This window comes from Cavia porcellus, unplaced genomic scaffold, assembly GCF_034190915.1.
Source record: "Cavia porcellus strain 051 isolate PalLab524CR breed Dunkin Hartley unplaced genomic scaffold, mCavPor4.1 scaffold_12, whole genome shotgun sequence".
NCBI lineage: Eukaryota > Metazoa > Chordata > Mammalia > Rodentia > Caviidae > Cavia > Cavia porcellus.
In genome coordinates, this window is record NW_026947495.1 from 41227188 (window position 1) to 41249174 (window position 21987).

A 21987-nucleotide genomic window follows, 5' to 3' on the forward strand; every position below is an offset into this window, starting at 1 on the left:
GCACTTGCCTAACACATGCAAGGCCCTGGGCTTCAGTCTCTTGCACTGAAAAATAAAAATACTGAGACGGTAGTATTATATTGCTCTAAAGATTACAGGGACAAATCTTACTTTTTTAGGAAGGTTAGTCTGTAAACAGGTAGTAAACCCTTATTGAGTGTCTCTCTACTTTTATTCCTTATGCAAGTCTTTGCCCTACACTCACTTGATACAGATGGAAAGAATCAATTGAGGTTAGGTCTGGATCCCACAATTGTTTCTAAAACTTTTAAGGGGAATCTGCTCAACAGAACCATGGAAAGTTTTGGTAATGTTTACTCTTGTGCATTTTTAACAGTACTTTTTAAAAACTCTTAGGTAATATTTTTGGTTAAATATACTGTAAGGAATTTGCTTTATTGAAATTTTTACTGGTAAATCTTAAAACCATAAAATAAAAGTTCAGCCAATCAGCAGTTTGTAGCAGAATTAAAGAGTTTATTAGTTACCAGTTCATCACCAATTTATATCGACTGTCAGCTTAATAACTGCAGAACTGTATTAGAAGCACAAACATAAGGGTTTAGTAAGCAAGGAAAAGGTGAAAATATCTCGGCCATTTTTCTCTAGTATGTTTGACATGTTTATCACAGGAAACTTGATAGTGGAACTTTTAAAAATAAACAGCTTACAGGTTTAATGTCTCCAGTTTTATGTGCAAGTCCAGAAAATAAAGAAGATGTAAGTCTAGTTTTAGAAACTAGATCAGTGATACTAACATTTGTTTTACCTAAGAATTACTGGAGTTTATATAGAAAAAAATAAGTGGATGGTACTACCATATATAGACACAGAAAACCATTAGGCAGCTTCAAAACTTGGGTAACAGTGGAGTCTAAGCCGAAATGCTGACTGCAGGTGTTGTGGGTCCTGCAGATAGATGTGAGTTCTTGAGATGCTTAAATAGCTTCAACGTAGTTCGCTGGAAGCATGCCAGTCCTGCCAGTCCTCTGCACAGTGCCGTACATCCAACCTTCATCAATAGCTTGAACATTAACAATAGCATCTCCATCTTTAAAGGACACCTCATCTGCATCTGCAGCCATGTAGTCATACATGGCACGGAATATTTTCTATTTATGGGAATAGAATAAAAAAAGAAATTATACATTGGACTTGTGGCCATTAAATATCTAATTTTAAGATCTCTTGTGACTTTTTCCACTAACTTAAGTTGCATAAAAGAATTGCACTAACAAAGTAAAAATTCACAACCTAAGGAAATACTTGCATGTCATTTATCTGATAAGGAATTAGCATGTAGAATATATAAACAACCTCTATAATTGAACACCAAAAATAAAAAATTAAAGGATATTAAATGACATTTCCCAAAAGATATATAAATTGTCAACAAATAAAAATATGATCAATATTAGCAGACATAAGGGAAGGGAAATGCAACTCAAAACAACATATATCAGAATAATGATCATTGTTACAAAAACAATAATAGGTTTTACAGACATTGGAGAGAAATTGGAGCTTTCATAAACTGCTGGTGCTGCTGGGCATGGTGGCAAACACAACCCCAATACTTGAGAGGGTAAGGGCAGAGGGTGGCCACAGTTCAAGGCTGGCCTGGGCTACACTACACAGTGAATTCAAGGCCAGATTGAACTACGTGGCAAGATCCCATCTTTAAAAAACAGAACGAAACAACTTCTGGTGGGAATAATATAGTACAGACACTTTGGAAAATAGTTTGGCATTTATGACATTCAATACAGAGTTGGTGCCTGACCCAGCAATTTCATTCCTAAATATGTGTCTACACAAAAGAAATGTAAACACATCTGCACAATAACTCATACACCAGCAGTCATAACAGCATTACCGTAGCCTCAAAGTGGAGACAACCCAGATGACTGCCTCTCACTGATAAACAAAATGGGGCATATAGGCATACAATAAAATTTATTTGGTAATAAAAAGAATGAAATTCTGATCTACAACATGAATGAATCTTAACACATTAAGTAGAAGAAATCATATATCAAAGTCCACAGACTGTGTGAGTTCATTGATATGAAATGTTCCAAACAAGGAGGTCTACGTACAGAAAAGTGAACACCGAGGACTATGGAGCAGGGAAGGAGAAGCTCAGTGTGGAGAGTGAATGCTGATGGATAAACTGTTTAGTGTTACGAAAATACTCTAAGATTTTGATAATGATGGAAGAGCTACACAAATGAAATAAAAGTGAGTCATACACTTTAAATTATGAATGTCCAACTTCATACTATGCTAATTATATATTCACAAAACAGAGAAAAGTGGGCTCATTTTATTTGTAGCTGTGGCCTTTTTCTCTACTTTGTGGAGGGCAAGTTTGTGTTTCAGGAAGGAATTTGAAATCCTATAGCAACATTGCTTGTATGAAAGTTGGTAAGTCAAGCCATTTCCAAAAAGAAAAAGCCAGAAGAATGTGAAGGAAAGGATTCTAGGCATGATTGCCTGATAGTGACTACTACAAGAGACGGTCAGAACCACTGCCTTACACAAAGACCTCTGCAGCCTTATACGATACTTAGGGGACTCCTTTCCAGCAAGTGTGTCTTCAGTCTCAGACTTTGTTGAGCCTTGTAGCCAAAGACAATTGTTTCAAAATATTTTATGGAATATTTTGCCTTTAAAAGACTCTCCTTGCTTCATCCTGGCATGCATATTGTTACAGTACCCTTCTATTCCAAAATATATTATTATTTGATTAGGAAATCTCTGAGTATTATTTAGGTTGACACATGTCATCTTTCACTTTGGGAGTTTAGAAGTAAGTATACTAGTAGGAAGGGTTGCTAAAGGTCATTCAATGCAAAGTTTAAAAAATGTTAAAACTTTAGAGATATAAATAATAAATGAAAACTCTCAGTTTTTTCCCTTGGAGCAGCCTCTTGTCAGTGGTAGAATGTAATCTGTGCATGTTTCTTACATCCTGAAATATGCACGCATACATTTATATTCACAAGTAACTTTTTCCCTTTCACCTCTGCATACGTGAAATGGTGCTATAAATAATACTCTGCCGCGTCCTTCCCAGTTAGTATAGCTTGGAAGTCTTTCAATATAAATAGAAAGTAGGTTTTTTGAGTGCTTGCAGAACCTTTCACATTTTAGCAATGCCAAAAATTATTCATCCATTTCCATTTTTCTGTACCATAGTTTTCACTGTATTATTCAAACACTATAATGAGCCATCCTAGTGTTTATCTCTGGGCACATAATTTGTGAAGAAAACAAAGATGAAAGTGTTAAATTAGTTTTTAGGAGTTTACTACTCTAATATTCAGGGGTGAGATTTAATTTTTTTTGTTTTTTTTTTCTTTTTTCAACTGCCTTTAGCTTTTAATTATAATGCCTATACTTCAATATTGTTTTTATTTACCTGCTCTGATTAGGAGTCATGGAAGGGGAGTAATTTATCTTTGCATTTAAAGTACATTTTGCATTTCAAAATATTAATCTTTATTATATATGCTATAAATATTTTCTCCAAGTCTGTTTCTTTTTACTAAAGAAACAATTAAAATTTTATGGTCAAATCTGTTGGTCTTTTTTTTTATACTTCTAGATTTTGCACTTTACTTAGGAAGAGTTTTCTCTCATTCATTTATTTGGTACTGGGGACCAAACTCAGGACTCAAGTTTGCCAGGCAACCACACTAAGTTGTATCCCGGGCAGTTTTCTCGTTTTTTAACTTTATTAAACTAATATATTTTTGTGGAGTACTTTTACAATTTTGTTTTTTCACATTTGGATCTTTGTTATAGCTGCTATTTAAGTACAGTTTGAGATAAGTATCTGATTTTATTTTATTTTTTAGCCAGTTATCCCAGGGTCATAAAATTAGATAATTTATCTCTTTCCAGCTGATTTATAGTTATTTTAGGAGTCTATTTCTGGTTTTCATTTATTTTTGCATCTTAATGCCAAATCCTTATAGTATGGTTTTATGGTTAAGTTCTTTGCAATTATCATTTTCAAAATATGTTTTATTATTCTTGTATCTTTACTCTTTCAAATAAATTAGCACACAAATTAGAATTAGCACACAAATCTTTAAAAAATCCTATTGGAAATTTGACTGCAATTGCTTTGTATATTTGATTTATTTCAGAAGAAATGACAAATTTACAGTACTCCCTTCCTGAAATATGGTGGCTACCAACACATTTATAAGTCTTCTTTAATATCCTTTATTGAAGATTGTTGTTCTCATATAAATGCTACTCATTTCAATCCTAAAGTATTATGTTTTGGTGATATTATGAATGAGACCTGGGTTTTAAAATAAGAATTTTAGGGCCGTGGGTTTAGCTCAGTGGCATAAGTGCCTCCTTGGCAAACACAAAGTCTTGAATTTGATTCCCATACCCAAAAATAAAAAATAAAATAAAATAAGAACTTTAAAGTAGCCTGGTAAAGTGTAAACATGACTCAACTTACTTTTTCACTACATATGAATAGGGGAGATCTCAGGTATGATATACATGTGTCCATATATGTATATGTATATGTATATGTATGTGTATGTGTATGTGTATGTGTATGTGTATGTGTATATGTATATGATGTATATGTAGACGCATCCTTAAAAAACTATTCCAAGTAATAAATGTTTGGTTTAAGATTGCATGTAAAGCAATGTGTCCAAATTAATACTTTGCTCTAGTTTTTTAAAAATCACTGAAAAATGCTTTTCATTACTTTGGGTTTAGGTGGTCATTCAGGTTTTCTGGTGCTGACCAGTAACATGAAGTGTGTAGTAGAAAAACACTGTTTATAAAATTTTGTTTTCAAAAAGACAAAAAGATCAGGATACCTATAATCATTTTTATACATAATAAAAAGCAAAGATGATTTGAGTAAGGCATTGATTGGTACTTACTCCCGCGGTAGAGGGATGAGATGGGATAGAGGATAGCGTCGTCTGCTGAGTAGCAACTGATGACGATCTTTGTTGTGGGAGCTCTGTGGTTTTTACATGTTTGTAAGCTGCAAAGGAGGAAAGAATAGTTCGTAAAAAGAAAAAAATGTATAGACCTTTAATTATTAGTTGAGCAATATGGTCTTTTCTCCCAATTTCATGGTTTCTAAAAAGGGAGAATCTAATTGAAAATTGCATATTTAACTTCATGAAAATCTTCACAATTCTACTCTCTAGTTATTAGAAGACCAAAAAAAATTTTTTAAATGAAAATATCTCAGTAACAGGGAGCTGACTGGCCATGACTGCCAAAGTCAGCAACACCCACTTCTACCTGTTGAGGTTGCAGAGAAAAAGGCGCCTCCGTCACTGTAGGTGGAGAGGTGGTGGTCCGAGGGCTCAGATTTCTCCTCCCCACCACTGATGCTCAGTGCACTGGCAGATCGTGACTGCTCCCGACTCCGGCGCTGAGCTTGGGCTGGTAGAAGTGTGAGTGGGAGAGATAGGCAGAGATGAAAGTTCTAGTCTTATGGTAGCAGTTCCTAACCGCAATTGAGTCTCGGTTTTGGTGTTGGTGTGCGTGTGCGTGTGTGTGTGTTTGTTAACCAACAATAGTTTTAAGTATTTTTCCATGGATTAAACCCTTACAGTTCTATTATCGTTCTTATTAATAGCATTTTACAGAGGGCCGTGCTGCTAGGTTACCCAGGCTGACCTCAAATTTGATATCCTCCTACTTTAGCCTCCTGAGTGGCTAGTATGTGCCGCTCTGTCCAGCTCCCTTACAACTCTTCTGACATATCAAGCTTATTGTCAAGCTTATTTTATTTTATTGTCTTTTTCGTTTTTACCGGTACCGGGGATCGAACTCACGACTGCCTGCTTGTAAGGCAGGTGCTTATGCCGCTGAGCTAAATCCCCAGCTTCTCAAGCTTATTTTACAAATGAGAGCTGAAGGTCATGTAACAGGTGATAGAGTCAGATTTTAAATCCAAGAATCCATTCCCAACTATTACTCCTATCCACAAGTTGCCTATTTTCCTGGCTCACCAAAATACATAGGTATCATGTTCACATTCCATCTTCAACTTTTCTAGAAAACCCTCCCTAATTATCAGATTGATGGAGATACTTTCTGTGTTCCCACGACACTGTGGGCAGATCTTCAAAACTGTGCATGTCAGCATATGTATACCAGGATTCACTAGTTTCTCTTCATCAGTAAATGAGAATATAAATCTTTTAAGGGAAACCAACACATTATTCTACTTTCTAACATGAGCAGAAACCATAAAGACATGGAGCTGCTTTGGTGAGTGAATAATCTTTCTTGACATGATAAGAGAGTTTAGAAAGTACATAAAGGTCAATTTCTTTTTTTTTTTTTTTCTTTTTCTTTTTTTGTCTTTTTGAGACAGGATATGACTATGCAGTTCAGCTTGGCCTAGAACTCACTTTTTAGCCCAGGCTGGCCTCCAAAGCACAGCAACCCTCCTGCCTCAATCTCTTGAGTGCTGGGATTACAGGCGTGTGCCACCATGTCAAGCCATTCCATTTTTTTTTGCCTAGGTACTTTAATATCATCATTTCTCTATAGAAATTATAATAACAGGGCCTGAAGGAAATATGAACTAAGGCAGTGAATCAAACTTTTTTCCTAACCTGGACTTGTCTAGAAAATACTTTCTGAAATAGACTGCTTTGACCCACAAGTCAATGAATAACTCAGAAAATGAAAAATCCTGAGCCAGGCATGGCAGCCTGTGCCCGTAATTCCAGCTACTTGGAGTTTGAGGCAGGAGGCTCACAAGTTCCATACCAGACTAGACAATTTAGTGAAATCCTGGGTCAGAAAAATACAAAAAGATAGAGGGTACAGTTTAGAGTCCCTTGAGTTCAGTTCCCAATAAAAAAGAAAACAAACAAACAAAAATCTCTGAGGGGAAGAAACTTCAAAATCTAAAAGTCATTGACTAATTCTCATTGATGGAGAAGTGTACATTGTAAATGTGTAAGAAGTGTAAGTTGTAAGCCTCTGGTGGCATAACGTACCATTAATCATGTGTAAGCTTCGGGATTGAATATTGTCTTCAGCTGGATCGTAATCAAAAACGGAACCAGGATTAGTACGCCAGACACGCAAACCTGAAAGAAATACTGGTGATCAGAACAGATGTCCCTGCGTGCTTTCAACAACTTGAAAACCAAAGCAGGAATTTAAACAATTACAAGAGGATTGAATCACCCTCTCTTAATTTAGGTTCAAGTCTTTTTCTCTGAAGAGGAAATAAATTTAAAAATACAGTAGACGAGACCTCAGTTTTGCAAACTATGAGATAATAGAGGCTTTTTTTCACAAATAATGAAAACAGATTGAGGTCCTTTGTACTTTGACTTGATGTAGTGACTGTCACTTTTGTGTTCCGTTACCTGTAATAGTCTCCTGATCCTGGTCGTTTCGTTTTTGTTCCATTTCTACCACTTTTCTCTGAATACCACGGTAGTTAATGTCACTGAAGTCCTGTGTGTTCTTCTTTACTCGTTCAGTGATAGGATCTGTCACCACTGGTGTGAAGCACCCTTTGTGCTTTTCAAAATCTTCATGGTATTTCACCTGAAATGTCATGAATTTGCTTGATTAAAAATAGGATGGTGAGACCATTTTGCTTCTCACCTGCTCTCAAAGGCTAGCCATCCAGCCCTAAAGAATTCCTGACTCACCGTTGAGATGTGCCGTTGGGTTTCTCTCACCCGTCTCATCTCAGGGGTGTCTAAGACGTAGGCAGCTTTGCCCTGTATTTGTTTCCTGAAGCTGTCAGAATAAAGAACCTACAGAGGGGAGAACACGAATGAGTGCAGAGCACGGTGGCGTCCTACTTCTGAAGGCCTAAAGCTTTTCCAACTGATGGAGACGAGAGAAGCCGGTGAGGGAAGCTTAAGTCACCTGCCAGGTCCCAGAGAGACACATGATTAACAGTGGAGCGGGTTAGCTTGAGGACGGGGAGGGCTGGCATCAGAAGACAAAGGACTTGTTTTGACTTTGAAAATGGAATGTTCATTTTCAAAGGAGAAGGGGCGTAGTACAATTTTGCAAAAGAAGTGGCCTCTTGAATTTTCTAGGAATGGTAGCACCAGCACCAGCACCAGTATGTTCCATGATATTTGGCACGAAATCTGATACTGAGATCTGAAAGAACTTCTTTTACAGCAAGCAATCACTTTTTAGGTAATGTCCACATTGCACAAACTGGTATGGTAATACAAAAATCCAAGTCCTCTTACCACTAAAAACCCAAGATACCAAAGCCAGCAAATAACATCTATTTCCCAGGAGTACCCGTTTCATAAAGTACCTTAAAAATAATGGGGAGCAGAAGATGGAGGATGTTAGGGAGTCAATTTGTTATAGTTGGTTATGAAAAACTACCTCAGAGTAAAGTAAAAAAGGAGAAAAAAACACTGGCAACTATGTTTAGTATGATCATTTGGAATTGAAAAGCGTAGTTGTGTTAATTTTAGTGTAAATTTTCAGTTGAAGAAAAAAGTGCACATAAATTTTATGATGTTAAAAAGTTATTTTCCAAGATGTTGCATTTCTCTCTTTAAATTTTAGTGTGCTTTTCAGATGAATGCGAAAGACATGTTTTCATCATGTTAAAATGTTATTTTCCAAGTTGTTGTGTTACTCCTTTTTAATCCTAGAAAATACCGAGCTAATGTTTTCTTGGTTGCGCTTAGCTCTCTCCATCTCTGGAGTAACGGGTGTCGAAGTTGCTTTTCTCATATTTTCTTTGTACAACACCTAGGGGAGCCAAGAAAGCATCCAGATATCAGAGGGCAGAAAACCAGTTCGGAAAATTCATCATTTCGTTAGTGTTATGGTTCAATTATAGCACGCTGTGTAAGGAACACCTCAGGGGCAGAAAGCCATTAAAATGTTATGGTGGAAAGCAAAAGATAAGAAAAAGGTAAAAACTGTGAGCTAGTGGGATTGGTTTGTTGTTTTTAAGTGGATAAGGAAGAATTTTAAAAGATACACAGGATTTATAAATTAGTGAGAGAACCATGATAACCAGTCTTGTTAAACTTTTTTTTGTTAAAATTTTAATGATTTATTTTTCCTGTCTGAAGTACCGAGCTAAAATTTTCTTGATTGCGTTTGACTCTTTCCATCTCAGGAGTAAAGGGTGTGGGAGTTGCTTTCCCCATGCTCTCTTTGTATAGTACCTGTGAGATACAAAGTTGTACCAAAAATCACTAAGAGGCAATATTCACTACTAAATATAATGCAGTGGAGGAGGGAAACACTAGGTTTAATCTATTACAATTAGCGAGATTAGCTCTCAAGAAGAAAGCTTTCAAAATAGTTAATGGCAACAGTAAATGTATGATATTTCAAGGAAATTGAAATGTAACTGGTATTTCATTTTTAACTTCGGATGGGGTTAGGAGCAGGCAAAACTGCAGAGGTTATTTTTTGAAATTAAAAGCACTTTCATTTCTCAAAGACAATACCGAGCTAATGTTTTCTTGATTGCGTTTGACTCTCTGCATCTCTGGAGTGACTGGGGTTGGGGTGGCTTTCCCCACATTTTCTTTGTACAAAACCTATGTGAGTCCAAGAAATCCAAAAAGAGGGAGGAAAAGACAATTACCAAAACAAGAAATGGAAAACAGATAACCTTTGATGATTCCCAAGGCACCAAACCATTTAGGCAATGAGGTCATATGACAAATGATACATTTGCAAAGGAAATTGAGTGTGGTTACAGCAAGGCGTGTGTTTTCAAGGTAGGAAGCTGCCCTGAAACTGGCAGATTGCAAGAGAGAGCTGTACTGTTCCCGGAGAGGAGACAGCACCACCACTTTTTATCACTAGTAAATCAAAGCCAAGGCCCTGCAGAGCATGTGAACAGGATTACAGGAATGAGCGTCAATGCCACGGAGGCTGAAGCTGCTCCAGAACAGCAGCTGGTTTCTGGACCTTTCTGTAGCCCTTAGACTATCACAGACCCGAGTAAAACTATAGATGGTGAGATAAGGAAAAGGGCTTCTCTCTTTTTTCCCCTTTCTATACTTTGTCCGCCTACTAAACAAATGTCTTTTGCATTTGTTTAGTAATCGCACTTACCCATAAAGAACATCACAATCATGGCAAATTAAAAGGGAGCATAATAAACGTACCATGATAAATCCTCAATCTCAATATTTCCCTCTCTAAGGTACCTGGCAGGTTTGGAAAATGGCATTTAAAAGAAAGAATTCTGTTCCAGCAGTGGTTCTCAAAGCAGAGTCCCTGTATAGTCAGGTCAGTGTCATCTGAAAATTTATTAGAAATGAAAATTCTCTGGGCTTGAAGAGACATATAGAAATCCTGTTCAACAAACTCTCTATCAGTGGTAGCAAACCTTTTGAAATTTTCAGTGATACGGAAACTCACTGTAGTATATATGTTACAGATTTGCCACCCTCCTTAAAAGCACTGGCTCGTGGACTGGGGAAACCTGCAGACAGAGTAACGCTGAGCGACACGAAGCTGTTCACTGCTGAAACCTAAAGTCCCCACACAAACTGCCTGGATATTTGCAGAATCTATATGATTACAGAGCACACAAAGGAAATGGTTTACTACTAAAGTTATCATTTAAAGACCATAAAAAAGACAAACAAATTAAGATTGGTAACACAAAAGGCCTCTCTGGTGTCACTTTCCTGTTAAATTGCCAACTGTCAAAACCACTACTGGATCACAATTTATATCATTAACTTTGAAGGAGAGGATCAGGAGCTTGTTTTATTGTTGTTGTTGGTACTGGGAATCAAACTCAGAACCTCGCATTTGCCAGGCAGAGGCTGTACTGCTGAGCTACATCCCCAGCCCCAGGGTTATTTTTACCAAGGTCTCTTTGTCCAAATCTGATGTAACAGGGCTGGCTGAGGTGGTAGTTTGGTGTTGGAGCGCATGCTTAGCATGCATGAGGCCTTGGGTTCAGTCCTCGACACCACAAAAATAAAAGCCAAATTTGACAGTAAATTGGAACCTAAAGTCATTGATACAACGAAGTCATGATTCTAATACTGAAGAAAGAGTCTCATGATACTTACTATACCAACCTGCACTGGCCAACCCCAAATTTCATGAGTATGTAAAGCAAAGAGACCTTGGATTCAGAGGAGAATAAGTTTGGGGAAAGACGAGCAATGTTTTGTAGGGTAATGTTATTTCTTGATATTAGAACTTTATAAATTATGGATTAAAGCAGTTTTTTTTTTTATTAGAGAGTTAAGGCTAGGACTAGTCCTACAGGAAAGGAGGATAAATGTGATAAAGAAATTCACAAAATTTAAGTTGTATTTTAAAAAATAAAATTAATATGTATTATTTTAAATCATTAATGTGGTTTTAAAAAAAATCATTAGGGAAGTATTATTTTTTTTCTTTTCTTGCCAGAGTACCGAGCTAATGTTTTCTTGATTGTGTTTGACTCTCTCCATCTCTGGAGTGACAGGTAAAGGGGTTCCCTTGCCCATGCTTTCCTTGTATAGCACCTGTGTGATGAAAAAGCATCAGAGAAACAGCCGTAAGTGACAGTACATCTGGTGTGAGGTTCTAACGATGAGGTCAGTTTCCTTGTTACAAAATGGCACAGTAGTCCAAGGAATCAGGTTATATGCTGACAAGGTGCCATATGTTATTTGACAGAAGCTGTTACTGGGTTGGCGACTGTGCACCCACCAGAGGAGCAAGGACTTCAGCTGCTAGAGAAACGCTAGTATTTACAAAGTAAGATACGTTAGAAGCAAGGGAAAGGAAGAGGGCTTTAAACGAAGAAAGGGTTTTTAAAAAAATAAATATTAAGGATCTGTTTAATTGTATGGTTAAATGGCATCTTTTTCCCGTTCTTTCCAAGTACCGAGCTAATGTTTTCTTGATTGTGTTTGACTCTCTCCATCTCTGGAGTGACAGGTATTGGGGTTCCTTTGCCCATATTTTCTTTGTATAGCACCTGAGTGATGAAAAAGCATCAGAGAAACAGCTGTAAATGACAGTACATCTGCTGTGAGGTTCTAACGATGAGGTCAGTTTCCTTGTTATAAAGTGGCACAGTAGTCCAAGGAAGCAGGTTATATGCTGACAAGGTGCCATATCTTATTTAACAGAAGCCGTTACTGGATTCAGGAATTTGCACCCTCTACGAAAGCAAAGACCTCAGTTACTGGGTTACTGTATTATCCTTGTTATGCTTATTACTATTTTTTCATTTCTATAAGCATGGTGACTCCTACACAATCACAGGGATTTGAGATGGTTAGAACTTGATTTTGTTACCATACAAACTAAAATTCTCAATTCTTTTTTAAAGAAACGTTCAGATAAAGCAAAAATCAAAATGAACCATATTACAGAAAGGAGACAGTTTGTCCTTGTGGAAGGTAAGATACATTAGAAGCAAAGGAAGGGAAGACAGCTTTTAAAAACTAGGATAAATATTAGGAATCAGCTTCATTCTGAAGTTAAAAGGCATCTTTCCCCTTCTTTCCAAGTACCGAGCTAATGTTTTCTTGATTCTGTTTGACTCTCTCCATCTCTGGAGTGACAGGAATTGGGGTTCCCTTGCCCATATTTTCTTTGTATAGCACCTGTGTGATGAAAAAGCATCAGAGAAACAGCCGTAAGTGACAGTACATCCGGTGTGAGGTTCTAACGAGGAGGTCAGTTTCCTTGTTAAATGCTAACAGGGTGTCATATGCTGTTCAACAGAAGCTGTTACTGGGTTCAGGAATTTGCACCCTCTGTGGAAGCAAGGACCTCAGCTGCTGGGTTACTGCATTATCCTTGTTATTCTTATTATTATTTTTTCAAGTCTATGAACATGGTGACTCCTAAACAATCACAGGGATTTGAGATGGTTAGAACTTGGTTTTGTTACCCACACAAACTAAAATACTCATTTCTTTTTTTTTTTTTAGAAATGTTCAGGTAAAGCAAAAATCAAAATTAACTGTATTACAGAAAGGACACAGTTTGTTCTTGTGGAAAGTAAGATACATTAGAAGCCAAGGAAGGGAAGACAGCTTTTAAAAACTGGGATAAATATTAGCAATCTGCTTCATTCTGAAGTTAAAAGGCATCTTTCCCCTTCTTTCCAAGTACCGAGCTAATGTTTTCTTGATTCTGTTTGACTCTCTCCATCTCTGGAGTGACAGGAATTGGGGTTCCTTTGCCCATATTTTCTTTGTATAGCACCTGTGTGATGAAAAAGCATCAGAGAAACAGCCGTAAGTGACAGCACATCTGCTGTGAGGTTCTAACGAGGAGGTCAGTTTCCTTGCACAAAATGGAACAGTAGTCCAAGTCAGAAGTTATATGCTGAGAAGATGCCATATGTTATTTAACAGAAATTAACTGGACTGGGGAATTCGCACCCTCTATGCAAGCAAGGACCTCAACTGCAGGGTTACTGGAGTTATCCATTTTCTTTTTTTCTTTCTTCCTTTTTTTTTAAAATTTCTACGAGCAGCAATTCCTAAACAATCCCAGGGATGTAAGACAGCCAGAACTTGGTTTTGTTATCCACACAAACTAAAACACTGATTTCTTTTTTAGGAAAGTTAGGATGAAGTACAAATCAAAACTAACTGTATTACAAAAAAAGAAAGTTTATCCTTATGGAAGGTAAGGTACATTAGAAGCAAAGGAAGGGAAGAGGACTTAAAAGAGAAAAAGAACAAATATTAAGACTATTTAATTCTCAAGTTAAAAGCCATCTTTTCCCCCTCTTCTTTGCAAAATACCGAGCTAATGTTTTCTTGATTGTGTTTGATTCTCTGCATCTCAGGCGTGACGGGGATTGGAATTCCTGTCCCCAAGTTCTCTTTGTATAACACCTGTATAATAAGAAAGCACCCAGAATGAAAAGGGCAGCCAGCCATGCACGGTGCCCTTCTGGAACCAGTGGGAGGAGGAGGAGCGGGAGGAAGAGAAGGAGTTACAGGAGGGGAAGCACCAGAAAAGTTTAGGCGCAGCCTGGATTACCCTAAAGGCAAACGGAAAAGAATGCAGCAAAGAGCAGAACTAAGAAATAGGAAAAGAAAACTTGTTATTTGTGTTGTTTGAATTAATCTCTGCAGCACTGAACGATGAACTCCACGAAAGTGAGGAGTTAGTCTTCCTTGTTATATGAAGAGGGGAAATAGAAACACAAGAGACAGGAACAAAACCAAGGAAGTTATTTTTGATTTGGCAATGCTATTAATAAACCACATCAGATCTTTGGGTATTTTATAAACATTACACATACGGAAATATATACATAACAATATTTTTTGTTGACTTTCAAGAAAAGTCAAAACTTTAATTTTTAGTTTGGGTGAACATACTGAATTATTTTTAATCCAAACAGAGAACAATGGCAAGATGCTAGAAAAGGAAACTGCAATATATCTGTGCAAGTACCAACAGAGACAGAGACAGAACAGGGAATGACGCCAACAGAATAGATTTTTTAAAGTTTTACATTCAGAACGAATTTGCCAAAGCAGGGTAAATGTGTATGCTTAGACACTGAGAATGTTACGTTTTTAAAAGGTGGAATATAACACTGAACATTTTTAAAAAATTAAGTCAAATTATTATATTGTTTAACCAAAGTGGGGAAACTGATTTATCGGAAACGGTAGCGTTAAACTGGCAACAAGATGGGTCAAAAATTGTATTGGGATAAGTCGATTAGATTTTAAAAATCTAGTTATTAATCTTTTTAAAGCTTTTCTAAAATAGTTAAAGGGATTTTCTTTTAAATTTTAAATACCGAACTAAAATTTTCTTGATTGTGTTTGACTCTCTCCATCTCTGGAGTGATGGGGATTGGAATCCCTTTTCCAAGGTTGTCTTTATACAATACCTGTATAACACAAAGAAAGCATCTGGAGAAAACACGAGCAGTGAAAACAGCCCCTCTGCCTATCTTGTGCGGAACCTAGTTACAGACGTCATAGAGAAAAGAAACACTGGCTCTGCTCTGTGCCGGTGCAGATCCGGTGAGAATATGCTGACAGGCCAGTCTATTTGAGGCTTGTGTCTTTATTCTGACCCTCAGAGAAATGTTAACTGCCTGTGTCAGGAAGCAAGGGAAAGATACAAATAGCCAAAGATACAAAGAGCACTAAGATCCTCTGTGTATAACACAGAAACTTTTAAAATTAAATTGCAAATATTTTTCCTGTTCAGAAAGTTTGTCTGACAATATAACAGATACTTAAAACTACAGACTGAATAATAGTGCACGATGGCAAAATAGGCCTTTGCTGAGATTGCAAAAGATAGTAAAGTGTAAAAGTCAGTGTTTTAATATATGATATTTTCCACGGTATCTAAAATGCCTGTGCACCACTGGACAACACTGCCTAATGCAAGCTAACGGTTACACACACGGTTACTTAAAAAGAAAAACTTGTCCAGAACTATCTGGAGCATTATTTTCATATAAATTCAAACAATAATATACTTATTCTAGTATAGAAGGAAATAATTATAACAATTTTAACAACTGATGCATTTTGAAAAAAAGGAATAAAATAATAACATTGATAATAATAATAGCCCAGAAGGATAAAAGTAAATAAAACATTCTAAAAGACATAATAATTTACATTGAATGTTTAATAAAAATTGCAAGATTGTTAGAGAATAGTAAGTAAAAAAATAAGTCAAAACTAAGACAGTGGGACCAAAGGAAGTTACTATTCTAATGATGTGGAAAAATCAAACTTTACAGGATATTTAAAATGACAGAAGCTTTTTAGATTAATTTCCCATCTCTAAAAGTAAATCCAAATCATAATATTTTATTTTCTGTTTCAGGGATAAATTAACCTAAGATCTTTATACAGAATAGCACAGACTATATGGCTATCAGAGAGCATTTCAGGAAGAATTAATAGAACAGTAAATAACAGTAAAAACACACGTATGATATGCATTGTATATTTTTTTAAAAGTCAGAAGTCCTGGATTTCTACATGTGATTTACTTATTCAGGACAAGTGTCAAATTTCTGGCCCCCAATCCTGAGTAATTTTCGAGGTGTTACCGTTTATTTGGGTAAGAGCTGTGTTAAAGGGACCCTTGTTCCAAGTGAGACCACTAGTCTTACATGTGGCCTCGAAGTCGGCATTTTTCTTGCAACACTAACCAAAAAACATTAAAATAAAAAGACTTCCAAGTAAACAACAGCTTCAATGTTTGCATTGTTTTTGGAAATCAATGAACTTTTTAATATAAATGTGAGAAGACAAGGAAAGGAACCAACTAAAACTCTTAGGGACAATTAAAGAAAGACATTAGATTAAATGGTGAGTAAAATATCCAGAAAACAGAAGGATTCCGTTGTGAGATTTTTTTAAATGTTAAATTGATTATTATAAAGGGTCAAATAGATGAACTGTTTCATAGAAGTTATTATTTTAAATGGTAATTAAGGAGATTTTTTCCCCAAATACCGAGCTAAAGTTTTCTTGATTGCGTCTGACTCGCTCCATCTCAGGAGTGACAGGAAGGGGGGTCCCCTTGCTCAAATTCTCTTTGTATAATATCTGTGTACACAAAACCAACAATCAAATCAGCCTGGACCCATTGTTTAGGTAGACTTCACTGTTAAAAGTTTCTAAGAAGTACTTTTTGTTTGTGCTTACAGTGCAATAAAACCGACCTAACTTTAAAAGAACAGAGCAGCTGTAGGCTCTTTGCACATTTAGTCACCTACAGTTCGATATCAGTCTGAATAGCACCAGTACGCGCACGGTGCCAGCCAGCAGGTCGGACTGGCTTCACTTACACGTGCTTTGTCTCAAAGACAGAAAGATCAGGCCTTGTCATATGGCATTTAAGCTGGTAGAAATTAACATCTATAATGTAATGAATTAGGAAATAAGTAAGAAGTTTGGGGAAACCAAAGAAATATTAGCTTAGTTTTCTGTGATCCTGAATATATTCCCCAGGAAAGCTCTTTTTATGTCCTGCAAGATATTAAAAAAAACAAACAAACAAACAAACAAACAAAACCCCAAAAACCCAAACAAACAAACAAAAGCTAAAAAAGTAAGTTTGGATCACTGAGTTACTATGAATTTCTGTGTCATCTTTGAATGAAAATGTTTAAGAATCACAGTCTTTTTAAAAAAGCTGCAAACACAAAGAATACAAGTAGCCATAATAAATACAAACAGAATTCTAATCAGCATTGTCCTTTTGAAAGGGTGTTAGATTTTATTTTTGACTTGGGCCACACCGTTAGAAACTCCTATCGTTATTAAAGGGGGTTGGAGGAAGGAAACACTGAGTATTAACAGGTTTTTAAGGGAAATGATAAATGCCTATGTTTTAGACTAAATGGTTAAAATTTCACATCAGAACTCAAGTAAATACTACATTAGATTTGGGTTGAAAACAAGTAATATTTGGTATCATTCTTTTCATTATATGAATTTAGTAATTTTACATTTATAATGTGTTAAAATATTAAAATTTATTTTAATAAGGACAAAGGGATTTTTTTTGTTTGTCCCCTAAAAAAATACCGAGCTAAAGTTCTCTTGATTGCGTTTGATTCTCTCCATCTCTGGAGTGATAGCTGTAGGGGTTCCTTTCCCCACATTTTCTTTGTACAAAACCTGTGAGATACAAGAAAGTACCCAGAAGACATTCAAAACAAGTACAAAGACTGAAGAAAAGGGAATTGAGTAAGGATATGAAAGGAGTTTTTAGTATGTAATATTTAGTAAGGATAATGTTTTTGGTTTTGTATGTCACAATTTTAAAATGAACTCTACAGTGCCAATTCTGGGAATAGGAAAGTAAATTGGAATTAAGGACATTTTTTCCCCAAACAACAAAAAGCACTGAGTTATAAGATGTGAGTATACTGATGAGGACTTTATGTTAATACTACTTGCAGTATTTCAGGTCTAAGTGTCTACTAGTCGATTGTTGAAAATGTTAAAATGCAGTCAGGTCATTCTGTATTAAATCAGATGACTTAGGTCAGCTAACACACACACGCAAACACACACAGACACACACAGAATCTGTTAATATGTTACTTGTGAAAAAAAGGATGATGGGTTATTCTGGTAGATTTTAAAAATGGGAAATAGTTTCTTATTGATATGTTTATAAATACCGAGCTAAAGTTCTCTTGATTGCGTTTGACTCTTTCAATCTCTGGAGTAACAGTGGTTGGAATGCCTGTTCCCAAGTTTTCTTTGTACATAACCTGTAGAAAATAATTAGAATACCCAAAAGGCAAAATAACCATAATAACCAAAATAATCATTCTTTAGATGTATGACCACAGGTAAGAGTTTGGTAAGAGTTCATTAAAAATAATCTAGCTTTCAAATGTAACACTAAATGACTAAAGAAAATAAATTTCATAGACATTTGTTTTCTTTAGTCATTTTACCACCTTGAAAACTGGGTACTAAACTGCATTTTCCATAGCCGATACTCACTGCATTCCTAAAATTCACTGAACAGTAGTCATAAATTTGGTAGTACACCTAGTGTTGGTGCCCTGAGCATAATAGATTTATACTCCATAAATGGGTTGGTTGTTTCATGATCCTCTAATCATGTATTATTTTTTTTGTTTCCTTTTTTGAGACAAGGGTTACGTAGCCCAGGCTGGCCTTGAACTCACTAGGTAGCCCAGGCTGGCCTCCAACTCTCAGCAGTCCTCCCTCAGTCTCCCAAATGCTAGGATTACAGGCGTGCCTTCCACACCTATCTTTTTTTTTTTTTTTTGAACCGGGACAAATCCAAATGCTTTGGTGGTAGGCTCAAAGGCCTACAAATTTTAATGAAAAGCATAAGGAACTTCCACTTTCTGAATCATTTGCCTCCTTCCCCCTTAATATTAAAAGCTTTCAGCTAAGGAATGAATGACTTCTCTTTTTTTAAATAAATGGATTCTATAGACACTGGTGCATAGGGTGGGGAGCAAGAGAAAAAGCCTGCAGCACTGTGTCATGAATGAATTCTCAGACTCAACCAGAAGGTAGAAGTGTGAGATTTGGTCTTGCTAGGAAATTTTTAAGAATCTACCATCTTGGTAATAGTCATGTTTCTTTAACCTTTACCAAGCCAGGACACAGGATTGTCTTGAGCAACAGAGAACAAAATCAGGGAAAGGTGAGCAGTTCCAATTGAAGAGTATCACAGGAACCATGGGCAAATTTTCTCAGATTAGTGGACATAAAATTTGAAATGGGTTTGAATCACAGGAAGCCAAAGGCAGTAAACCAGAAATGAGATCTAAATAATACGATCAAGGTTTCTCGTCTACTTTTGCACCTGGAATGCATCCCTTTGGGGCCAAGGGAGGATTCACTGCATCCCAAGGCATGGGAGGCTTTGGCAGAGGAAGAAGGCAGTGGGGCAGCGGGGAGAAGCGGCCATCCACACAAACGCATGCTGAGCAAATGAGCTACTACCGAGCTAATGTGCTTCTGCGTCTCCTTGACACGCTTCACTTCGGGCAGGTCAGGGATTGGAGTTCCTTGTCCAATTGCTTCTTTATACTTCACCTACATAAAAATGAGACAGGAAAGCAATTCTTGCATGTGCATGTGTTTGGTTATAGTCCTATAGTTTTTATGTGTGTACTGAAGATTGAACGCAGGGATTTGTGCATGCTGACCAACCTACCAGCTCCTCTGCAGTTTTTAAAGCAAGAATTTAAATAATTCAACCTCTACACTTAGTGTGGAAGGAGCCACACTCTGACATTAGGTCAGAGAACAGGTCTAAGGAGAGCTTAGATCAGAGTTTCTACTTGGATTGTACCCCTCCCCTCTTTTATGTAGTAGCCCTTCCCTAAAAATGGGGAATACATTCCAAGACTCCCAAGTGAAGGCCTAAAGCCATAGATAGTACCAAACTCTCTCTCTATTTTTTCCTAATACACATGGTAAACGTATTACCATTTTTATCTTAAGTACTTTCATGTACAGTGGCCTATCTTTTGCAATTTGAGATATGATAACAAGACTGACATGAGTTTGTTTTTGAAACGGGATCTCACTATGTTTTCCAGGCTGGTCTCAAACTTGGGGGCTCAAGTGATCCTCCTGCCTCAGCCTCCTAAGTAAGTGGGACTACAACTTCACCATACCATGCCTGGCTAGCATGGATTTCTTTTTCCTTCTTCACAAGTTCACAGATGGAAGATTCCGTCTACTGTAGAACATGACAACCTCAGAGTGAGTTTTTAAATTTTTAAGTCAAAAATTTTCAGCTTTTTCACTTAAAGGAAAAGCATTAGATAATTTCTCTTTTGCACATGTAAATTGCTACTTTCACTACTCTTACACTATAGGCTCATGAAGTAGAATAAGGGTTACTTGAACACAGTAACTGCCATACCAAGACAGGTGGTCTCATGAAGGAGACAGCTAGAATGGGGAAGTGGTATATACGGTGGGGATACACTGGACAAAGGGCTGATTCATGCCACAGATGGGAAGCCACAGGACTTCATCATGCCACACAGAATGGGGCACAATTTAAAACTTAGGATTTATTTCTGGATTTTTTCCATTGCATATTTTTGGATCAGGGCTGAGTGAAAAGTAACTGAAACTAGAAAAGAGAAACTGGATAAGAGAGGTCTACTGTACTCCAGCGATTCCATCCCAACACCCCCGTTGGTTAGGGCAGATATATTTACATATATGGGAAGTTCAGTTCTCTCTGACTAATACATTCTGCTACATCACAATCCTCTCTTTCCAGATCTTATCTCTGCCTCTGAGATGATTGCACTGAGCTCGAGATGATTAACCACTGGCACATACGAAGTGGTGATGGTGGTACACAGTCACCAGTTACAGAACATAAGCCGTTTACAGTGACAAAGGTTTTCTGTGCAACTCAAGAGACACTGTAAATTAACAAAAGAAGCTAGAAAATATTGATTTGTCTTTACCGAACTAATGTGGTCCTGTGTTGTCTTCACTCTCATCATCTCGGGCGTCTTTCCAATTGCTGTTCCTGGTGAAACACCTTCTTTATACAAAACCTGGGCATGCAGAACCACGAGAGTGTTACACAGAAGAAAACAAGCACTAGCAATTCCTGGAGAAAGACTAGGACACATGGCTTCTGTAAAAACAAAACACACTAGGCAGTGTTCCCAGGCAAAAGCTGGAAAACTGCATTTGAGATCTTCCCTGTCATACACCAAACATACACCACCAAATCACTTTCAGATCTTCAGATATCTTTTAAGATCACCATACAATATTAATACAGGATGAGAAAAACCAGAGCACATTGATTAATCACAGTAAAACTTTTCCCATATGAAATGTAAAATCCTTAAAGATGCAGTCAGTCAGTTATTTCGGGAAGATATAAGAAATTACAATGTCAAAAAGAAACCCATCTTCTTGGAGCAAGACAACATATGTTACTGCTCTGAGATTAAAATTTAAAAAAGAAGTTACTTTGTTAGATTTAAACTGTTATTTCAGATGGTGTCTAGAGTGAAGATATTGGAGTAAAGTATGGGTAATTTTAACAAATAACCAGTATTATTAACTGTGAAGGTTAGATGTTAATTATCTCTATCAGTGTGAAGCTAGTATTTTTTATAGGAGGAGAATGGAATTATTAGGTTAGCATTAGATGGAAAATAAATAGTAAATATACCGAGCTGAAATTCTTTTGATTTTCTTTAACACGCAGTATTTCTGGCGTGTCTTGAACAACTGTAATTTTTCCTTTACTGTTTTTAAGGTCACACTGGTATTGGAGCTATGAAGAAAGAGTAAATATCTTGTTAAGATATTAATGTTGTTTTATTTTTAATTGTTGTATATTGCATATAGAAAGTTAAAAATCTTATATTTAAAAATTAGTGCCACAATAATTATAGTCTGATGACCAAAGGGAAATTCTTCCTCTTCTTCTTCTTCTTCTTTTTTTTTTTTTTAGACAGTGTTTCACTATGTAGTATAG

At 36.6% G+C, this 21987-nt stretch overlaps 1 protein-coding gene across 23 annotated transcripts in view; it reads right to left on the reverse strand.

The window, feature by feature from the left end:
• Positions 1–456: 456 nt before the first annotated feature.
• The window catches only part of Neb (nebulin), a 205500-nt gene continuing 183969 nt past the window's right edge, over positions 457–21987 (reverse strand). For 2 of the 23 annotated variants that reach the window (XM_063259068.1, XM_063259061.1), the window contains 21 exons: positions 21679–21783; positions 20954–21046; positions 19461–19553; positions 18149–18241; positions 17547–17639; positions 16470–16562; positions 14780–14872; positions 13764–13856; positions 13123–13215; positions 12516–12608; positions 11882–11974; positions 11424–11516; positions 9483–9575; positions 9102–9194; positions 8677–8769; positions 7689–7796; positions 7398–7581; positions 7020–7112; positions 5302–5445; positions 4929–5035; positions 457–1112 (listed from right to left, as the gene is read on the reverse strand). In XM_063259068.1, the coding sequence (XP_063115138.1) occupies positions 939–1112; positions 4929–5035; positions 5302–5445; positions 7020–7112; positions 7398–7581; positions 7689–7796; positions 8677–8769; positions 9102–9194; positions 9483–9575; positions 11424–11516; positions 11882–11974; positions 12516–12608; positions 13123–13215; positions 13764–13856; positions 14780–14872; positions 16470–16562; positions 17547–17639; positions 18149–18241; positions 19461–19553; positions 20954–21046; positions 21679–21783 (2217 nt within the window). In that variant the 3' untranslated portion in view covers positions 457–938. The remainder of the gene's footprint in view (positions 1113–4928; positions 5036–5301; positions 5446–7019; positions 7113–7397; positions 7582–7688; positions 7797–8676; positions 8770–9101; positions 9195–9482; positions 9576–11423; positions 11517–11881; positions 11975–12515; positions 12609–13122; positions 13216–13763; positions 13857–14779; positions 14873–16469; positions 16563–17546; positions 17640–18148; positions 18242–19460; positions 19554–20953; positions 21047–21678; positions 21784–21987) is intronic. The other 21 variants (XM_063259067.1, XM_063259063.1, XM_063259064.1 and 18 more) reach the window with 21 other exon arrangements.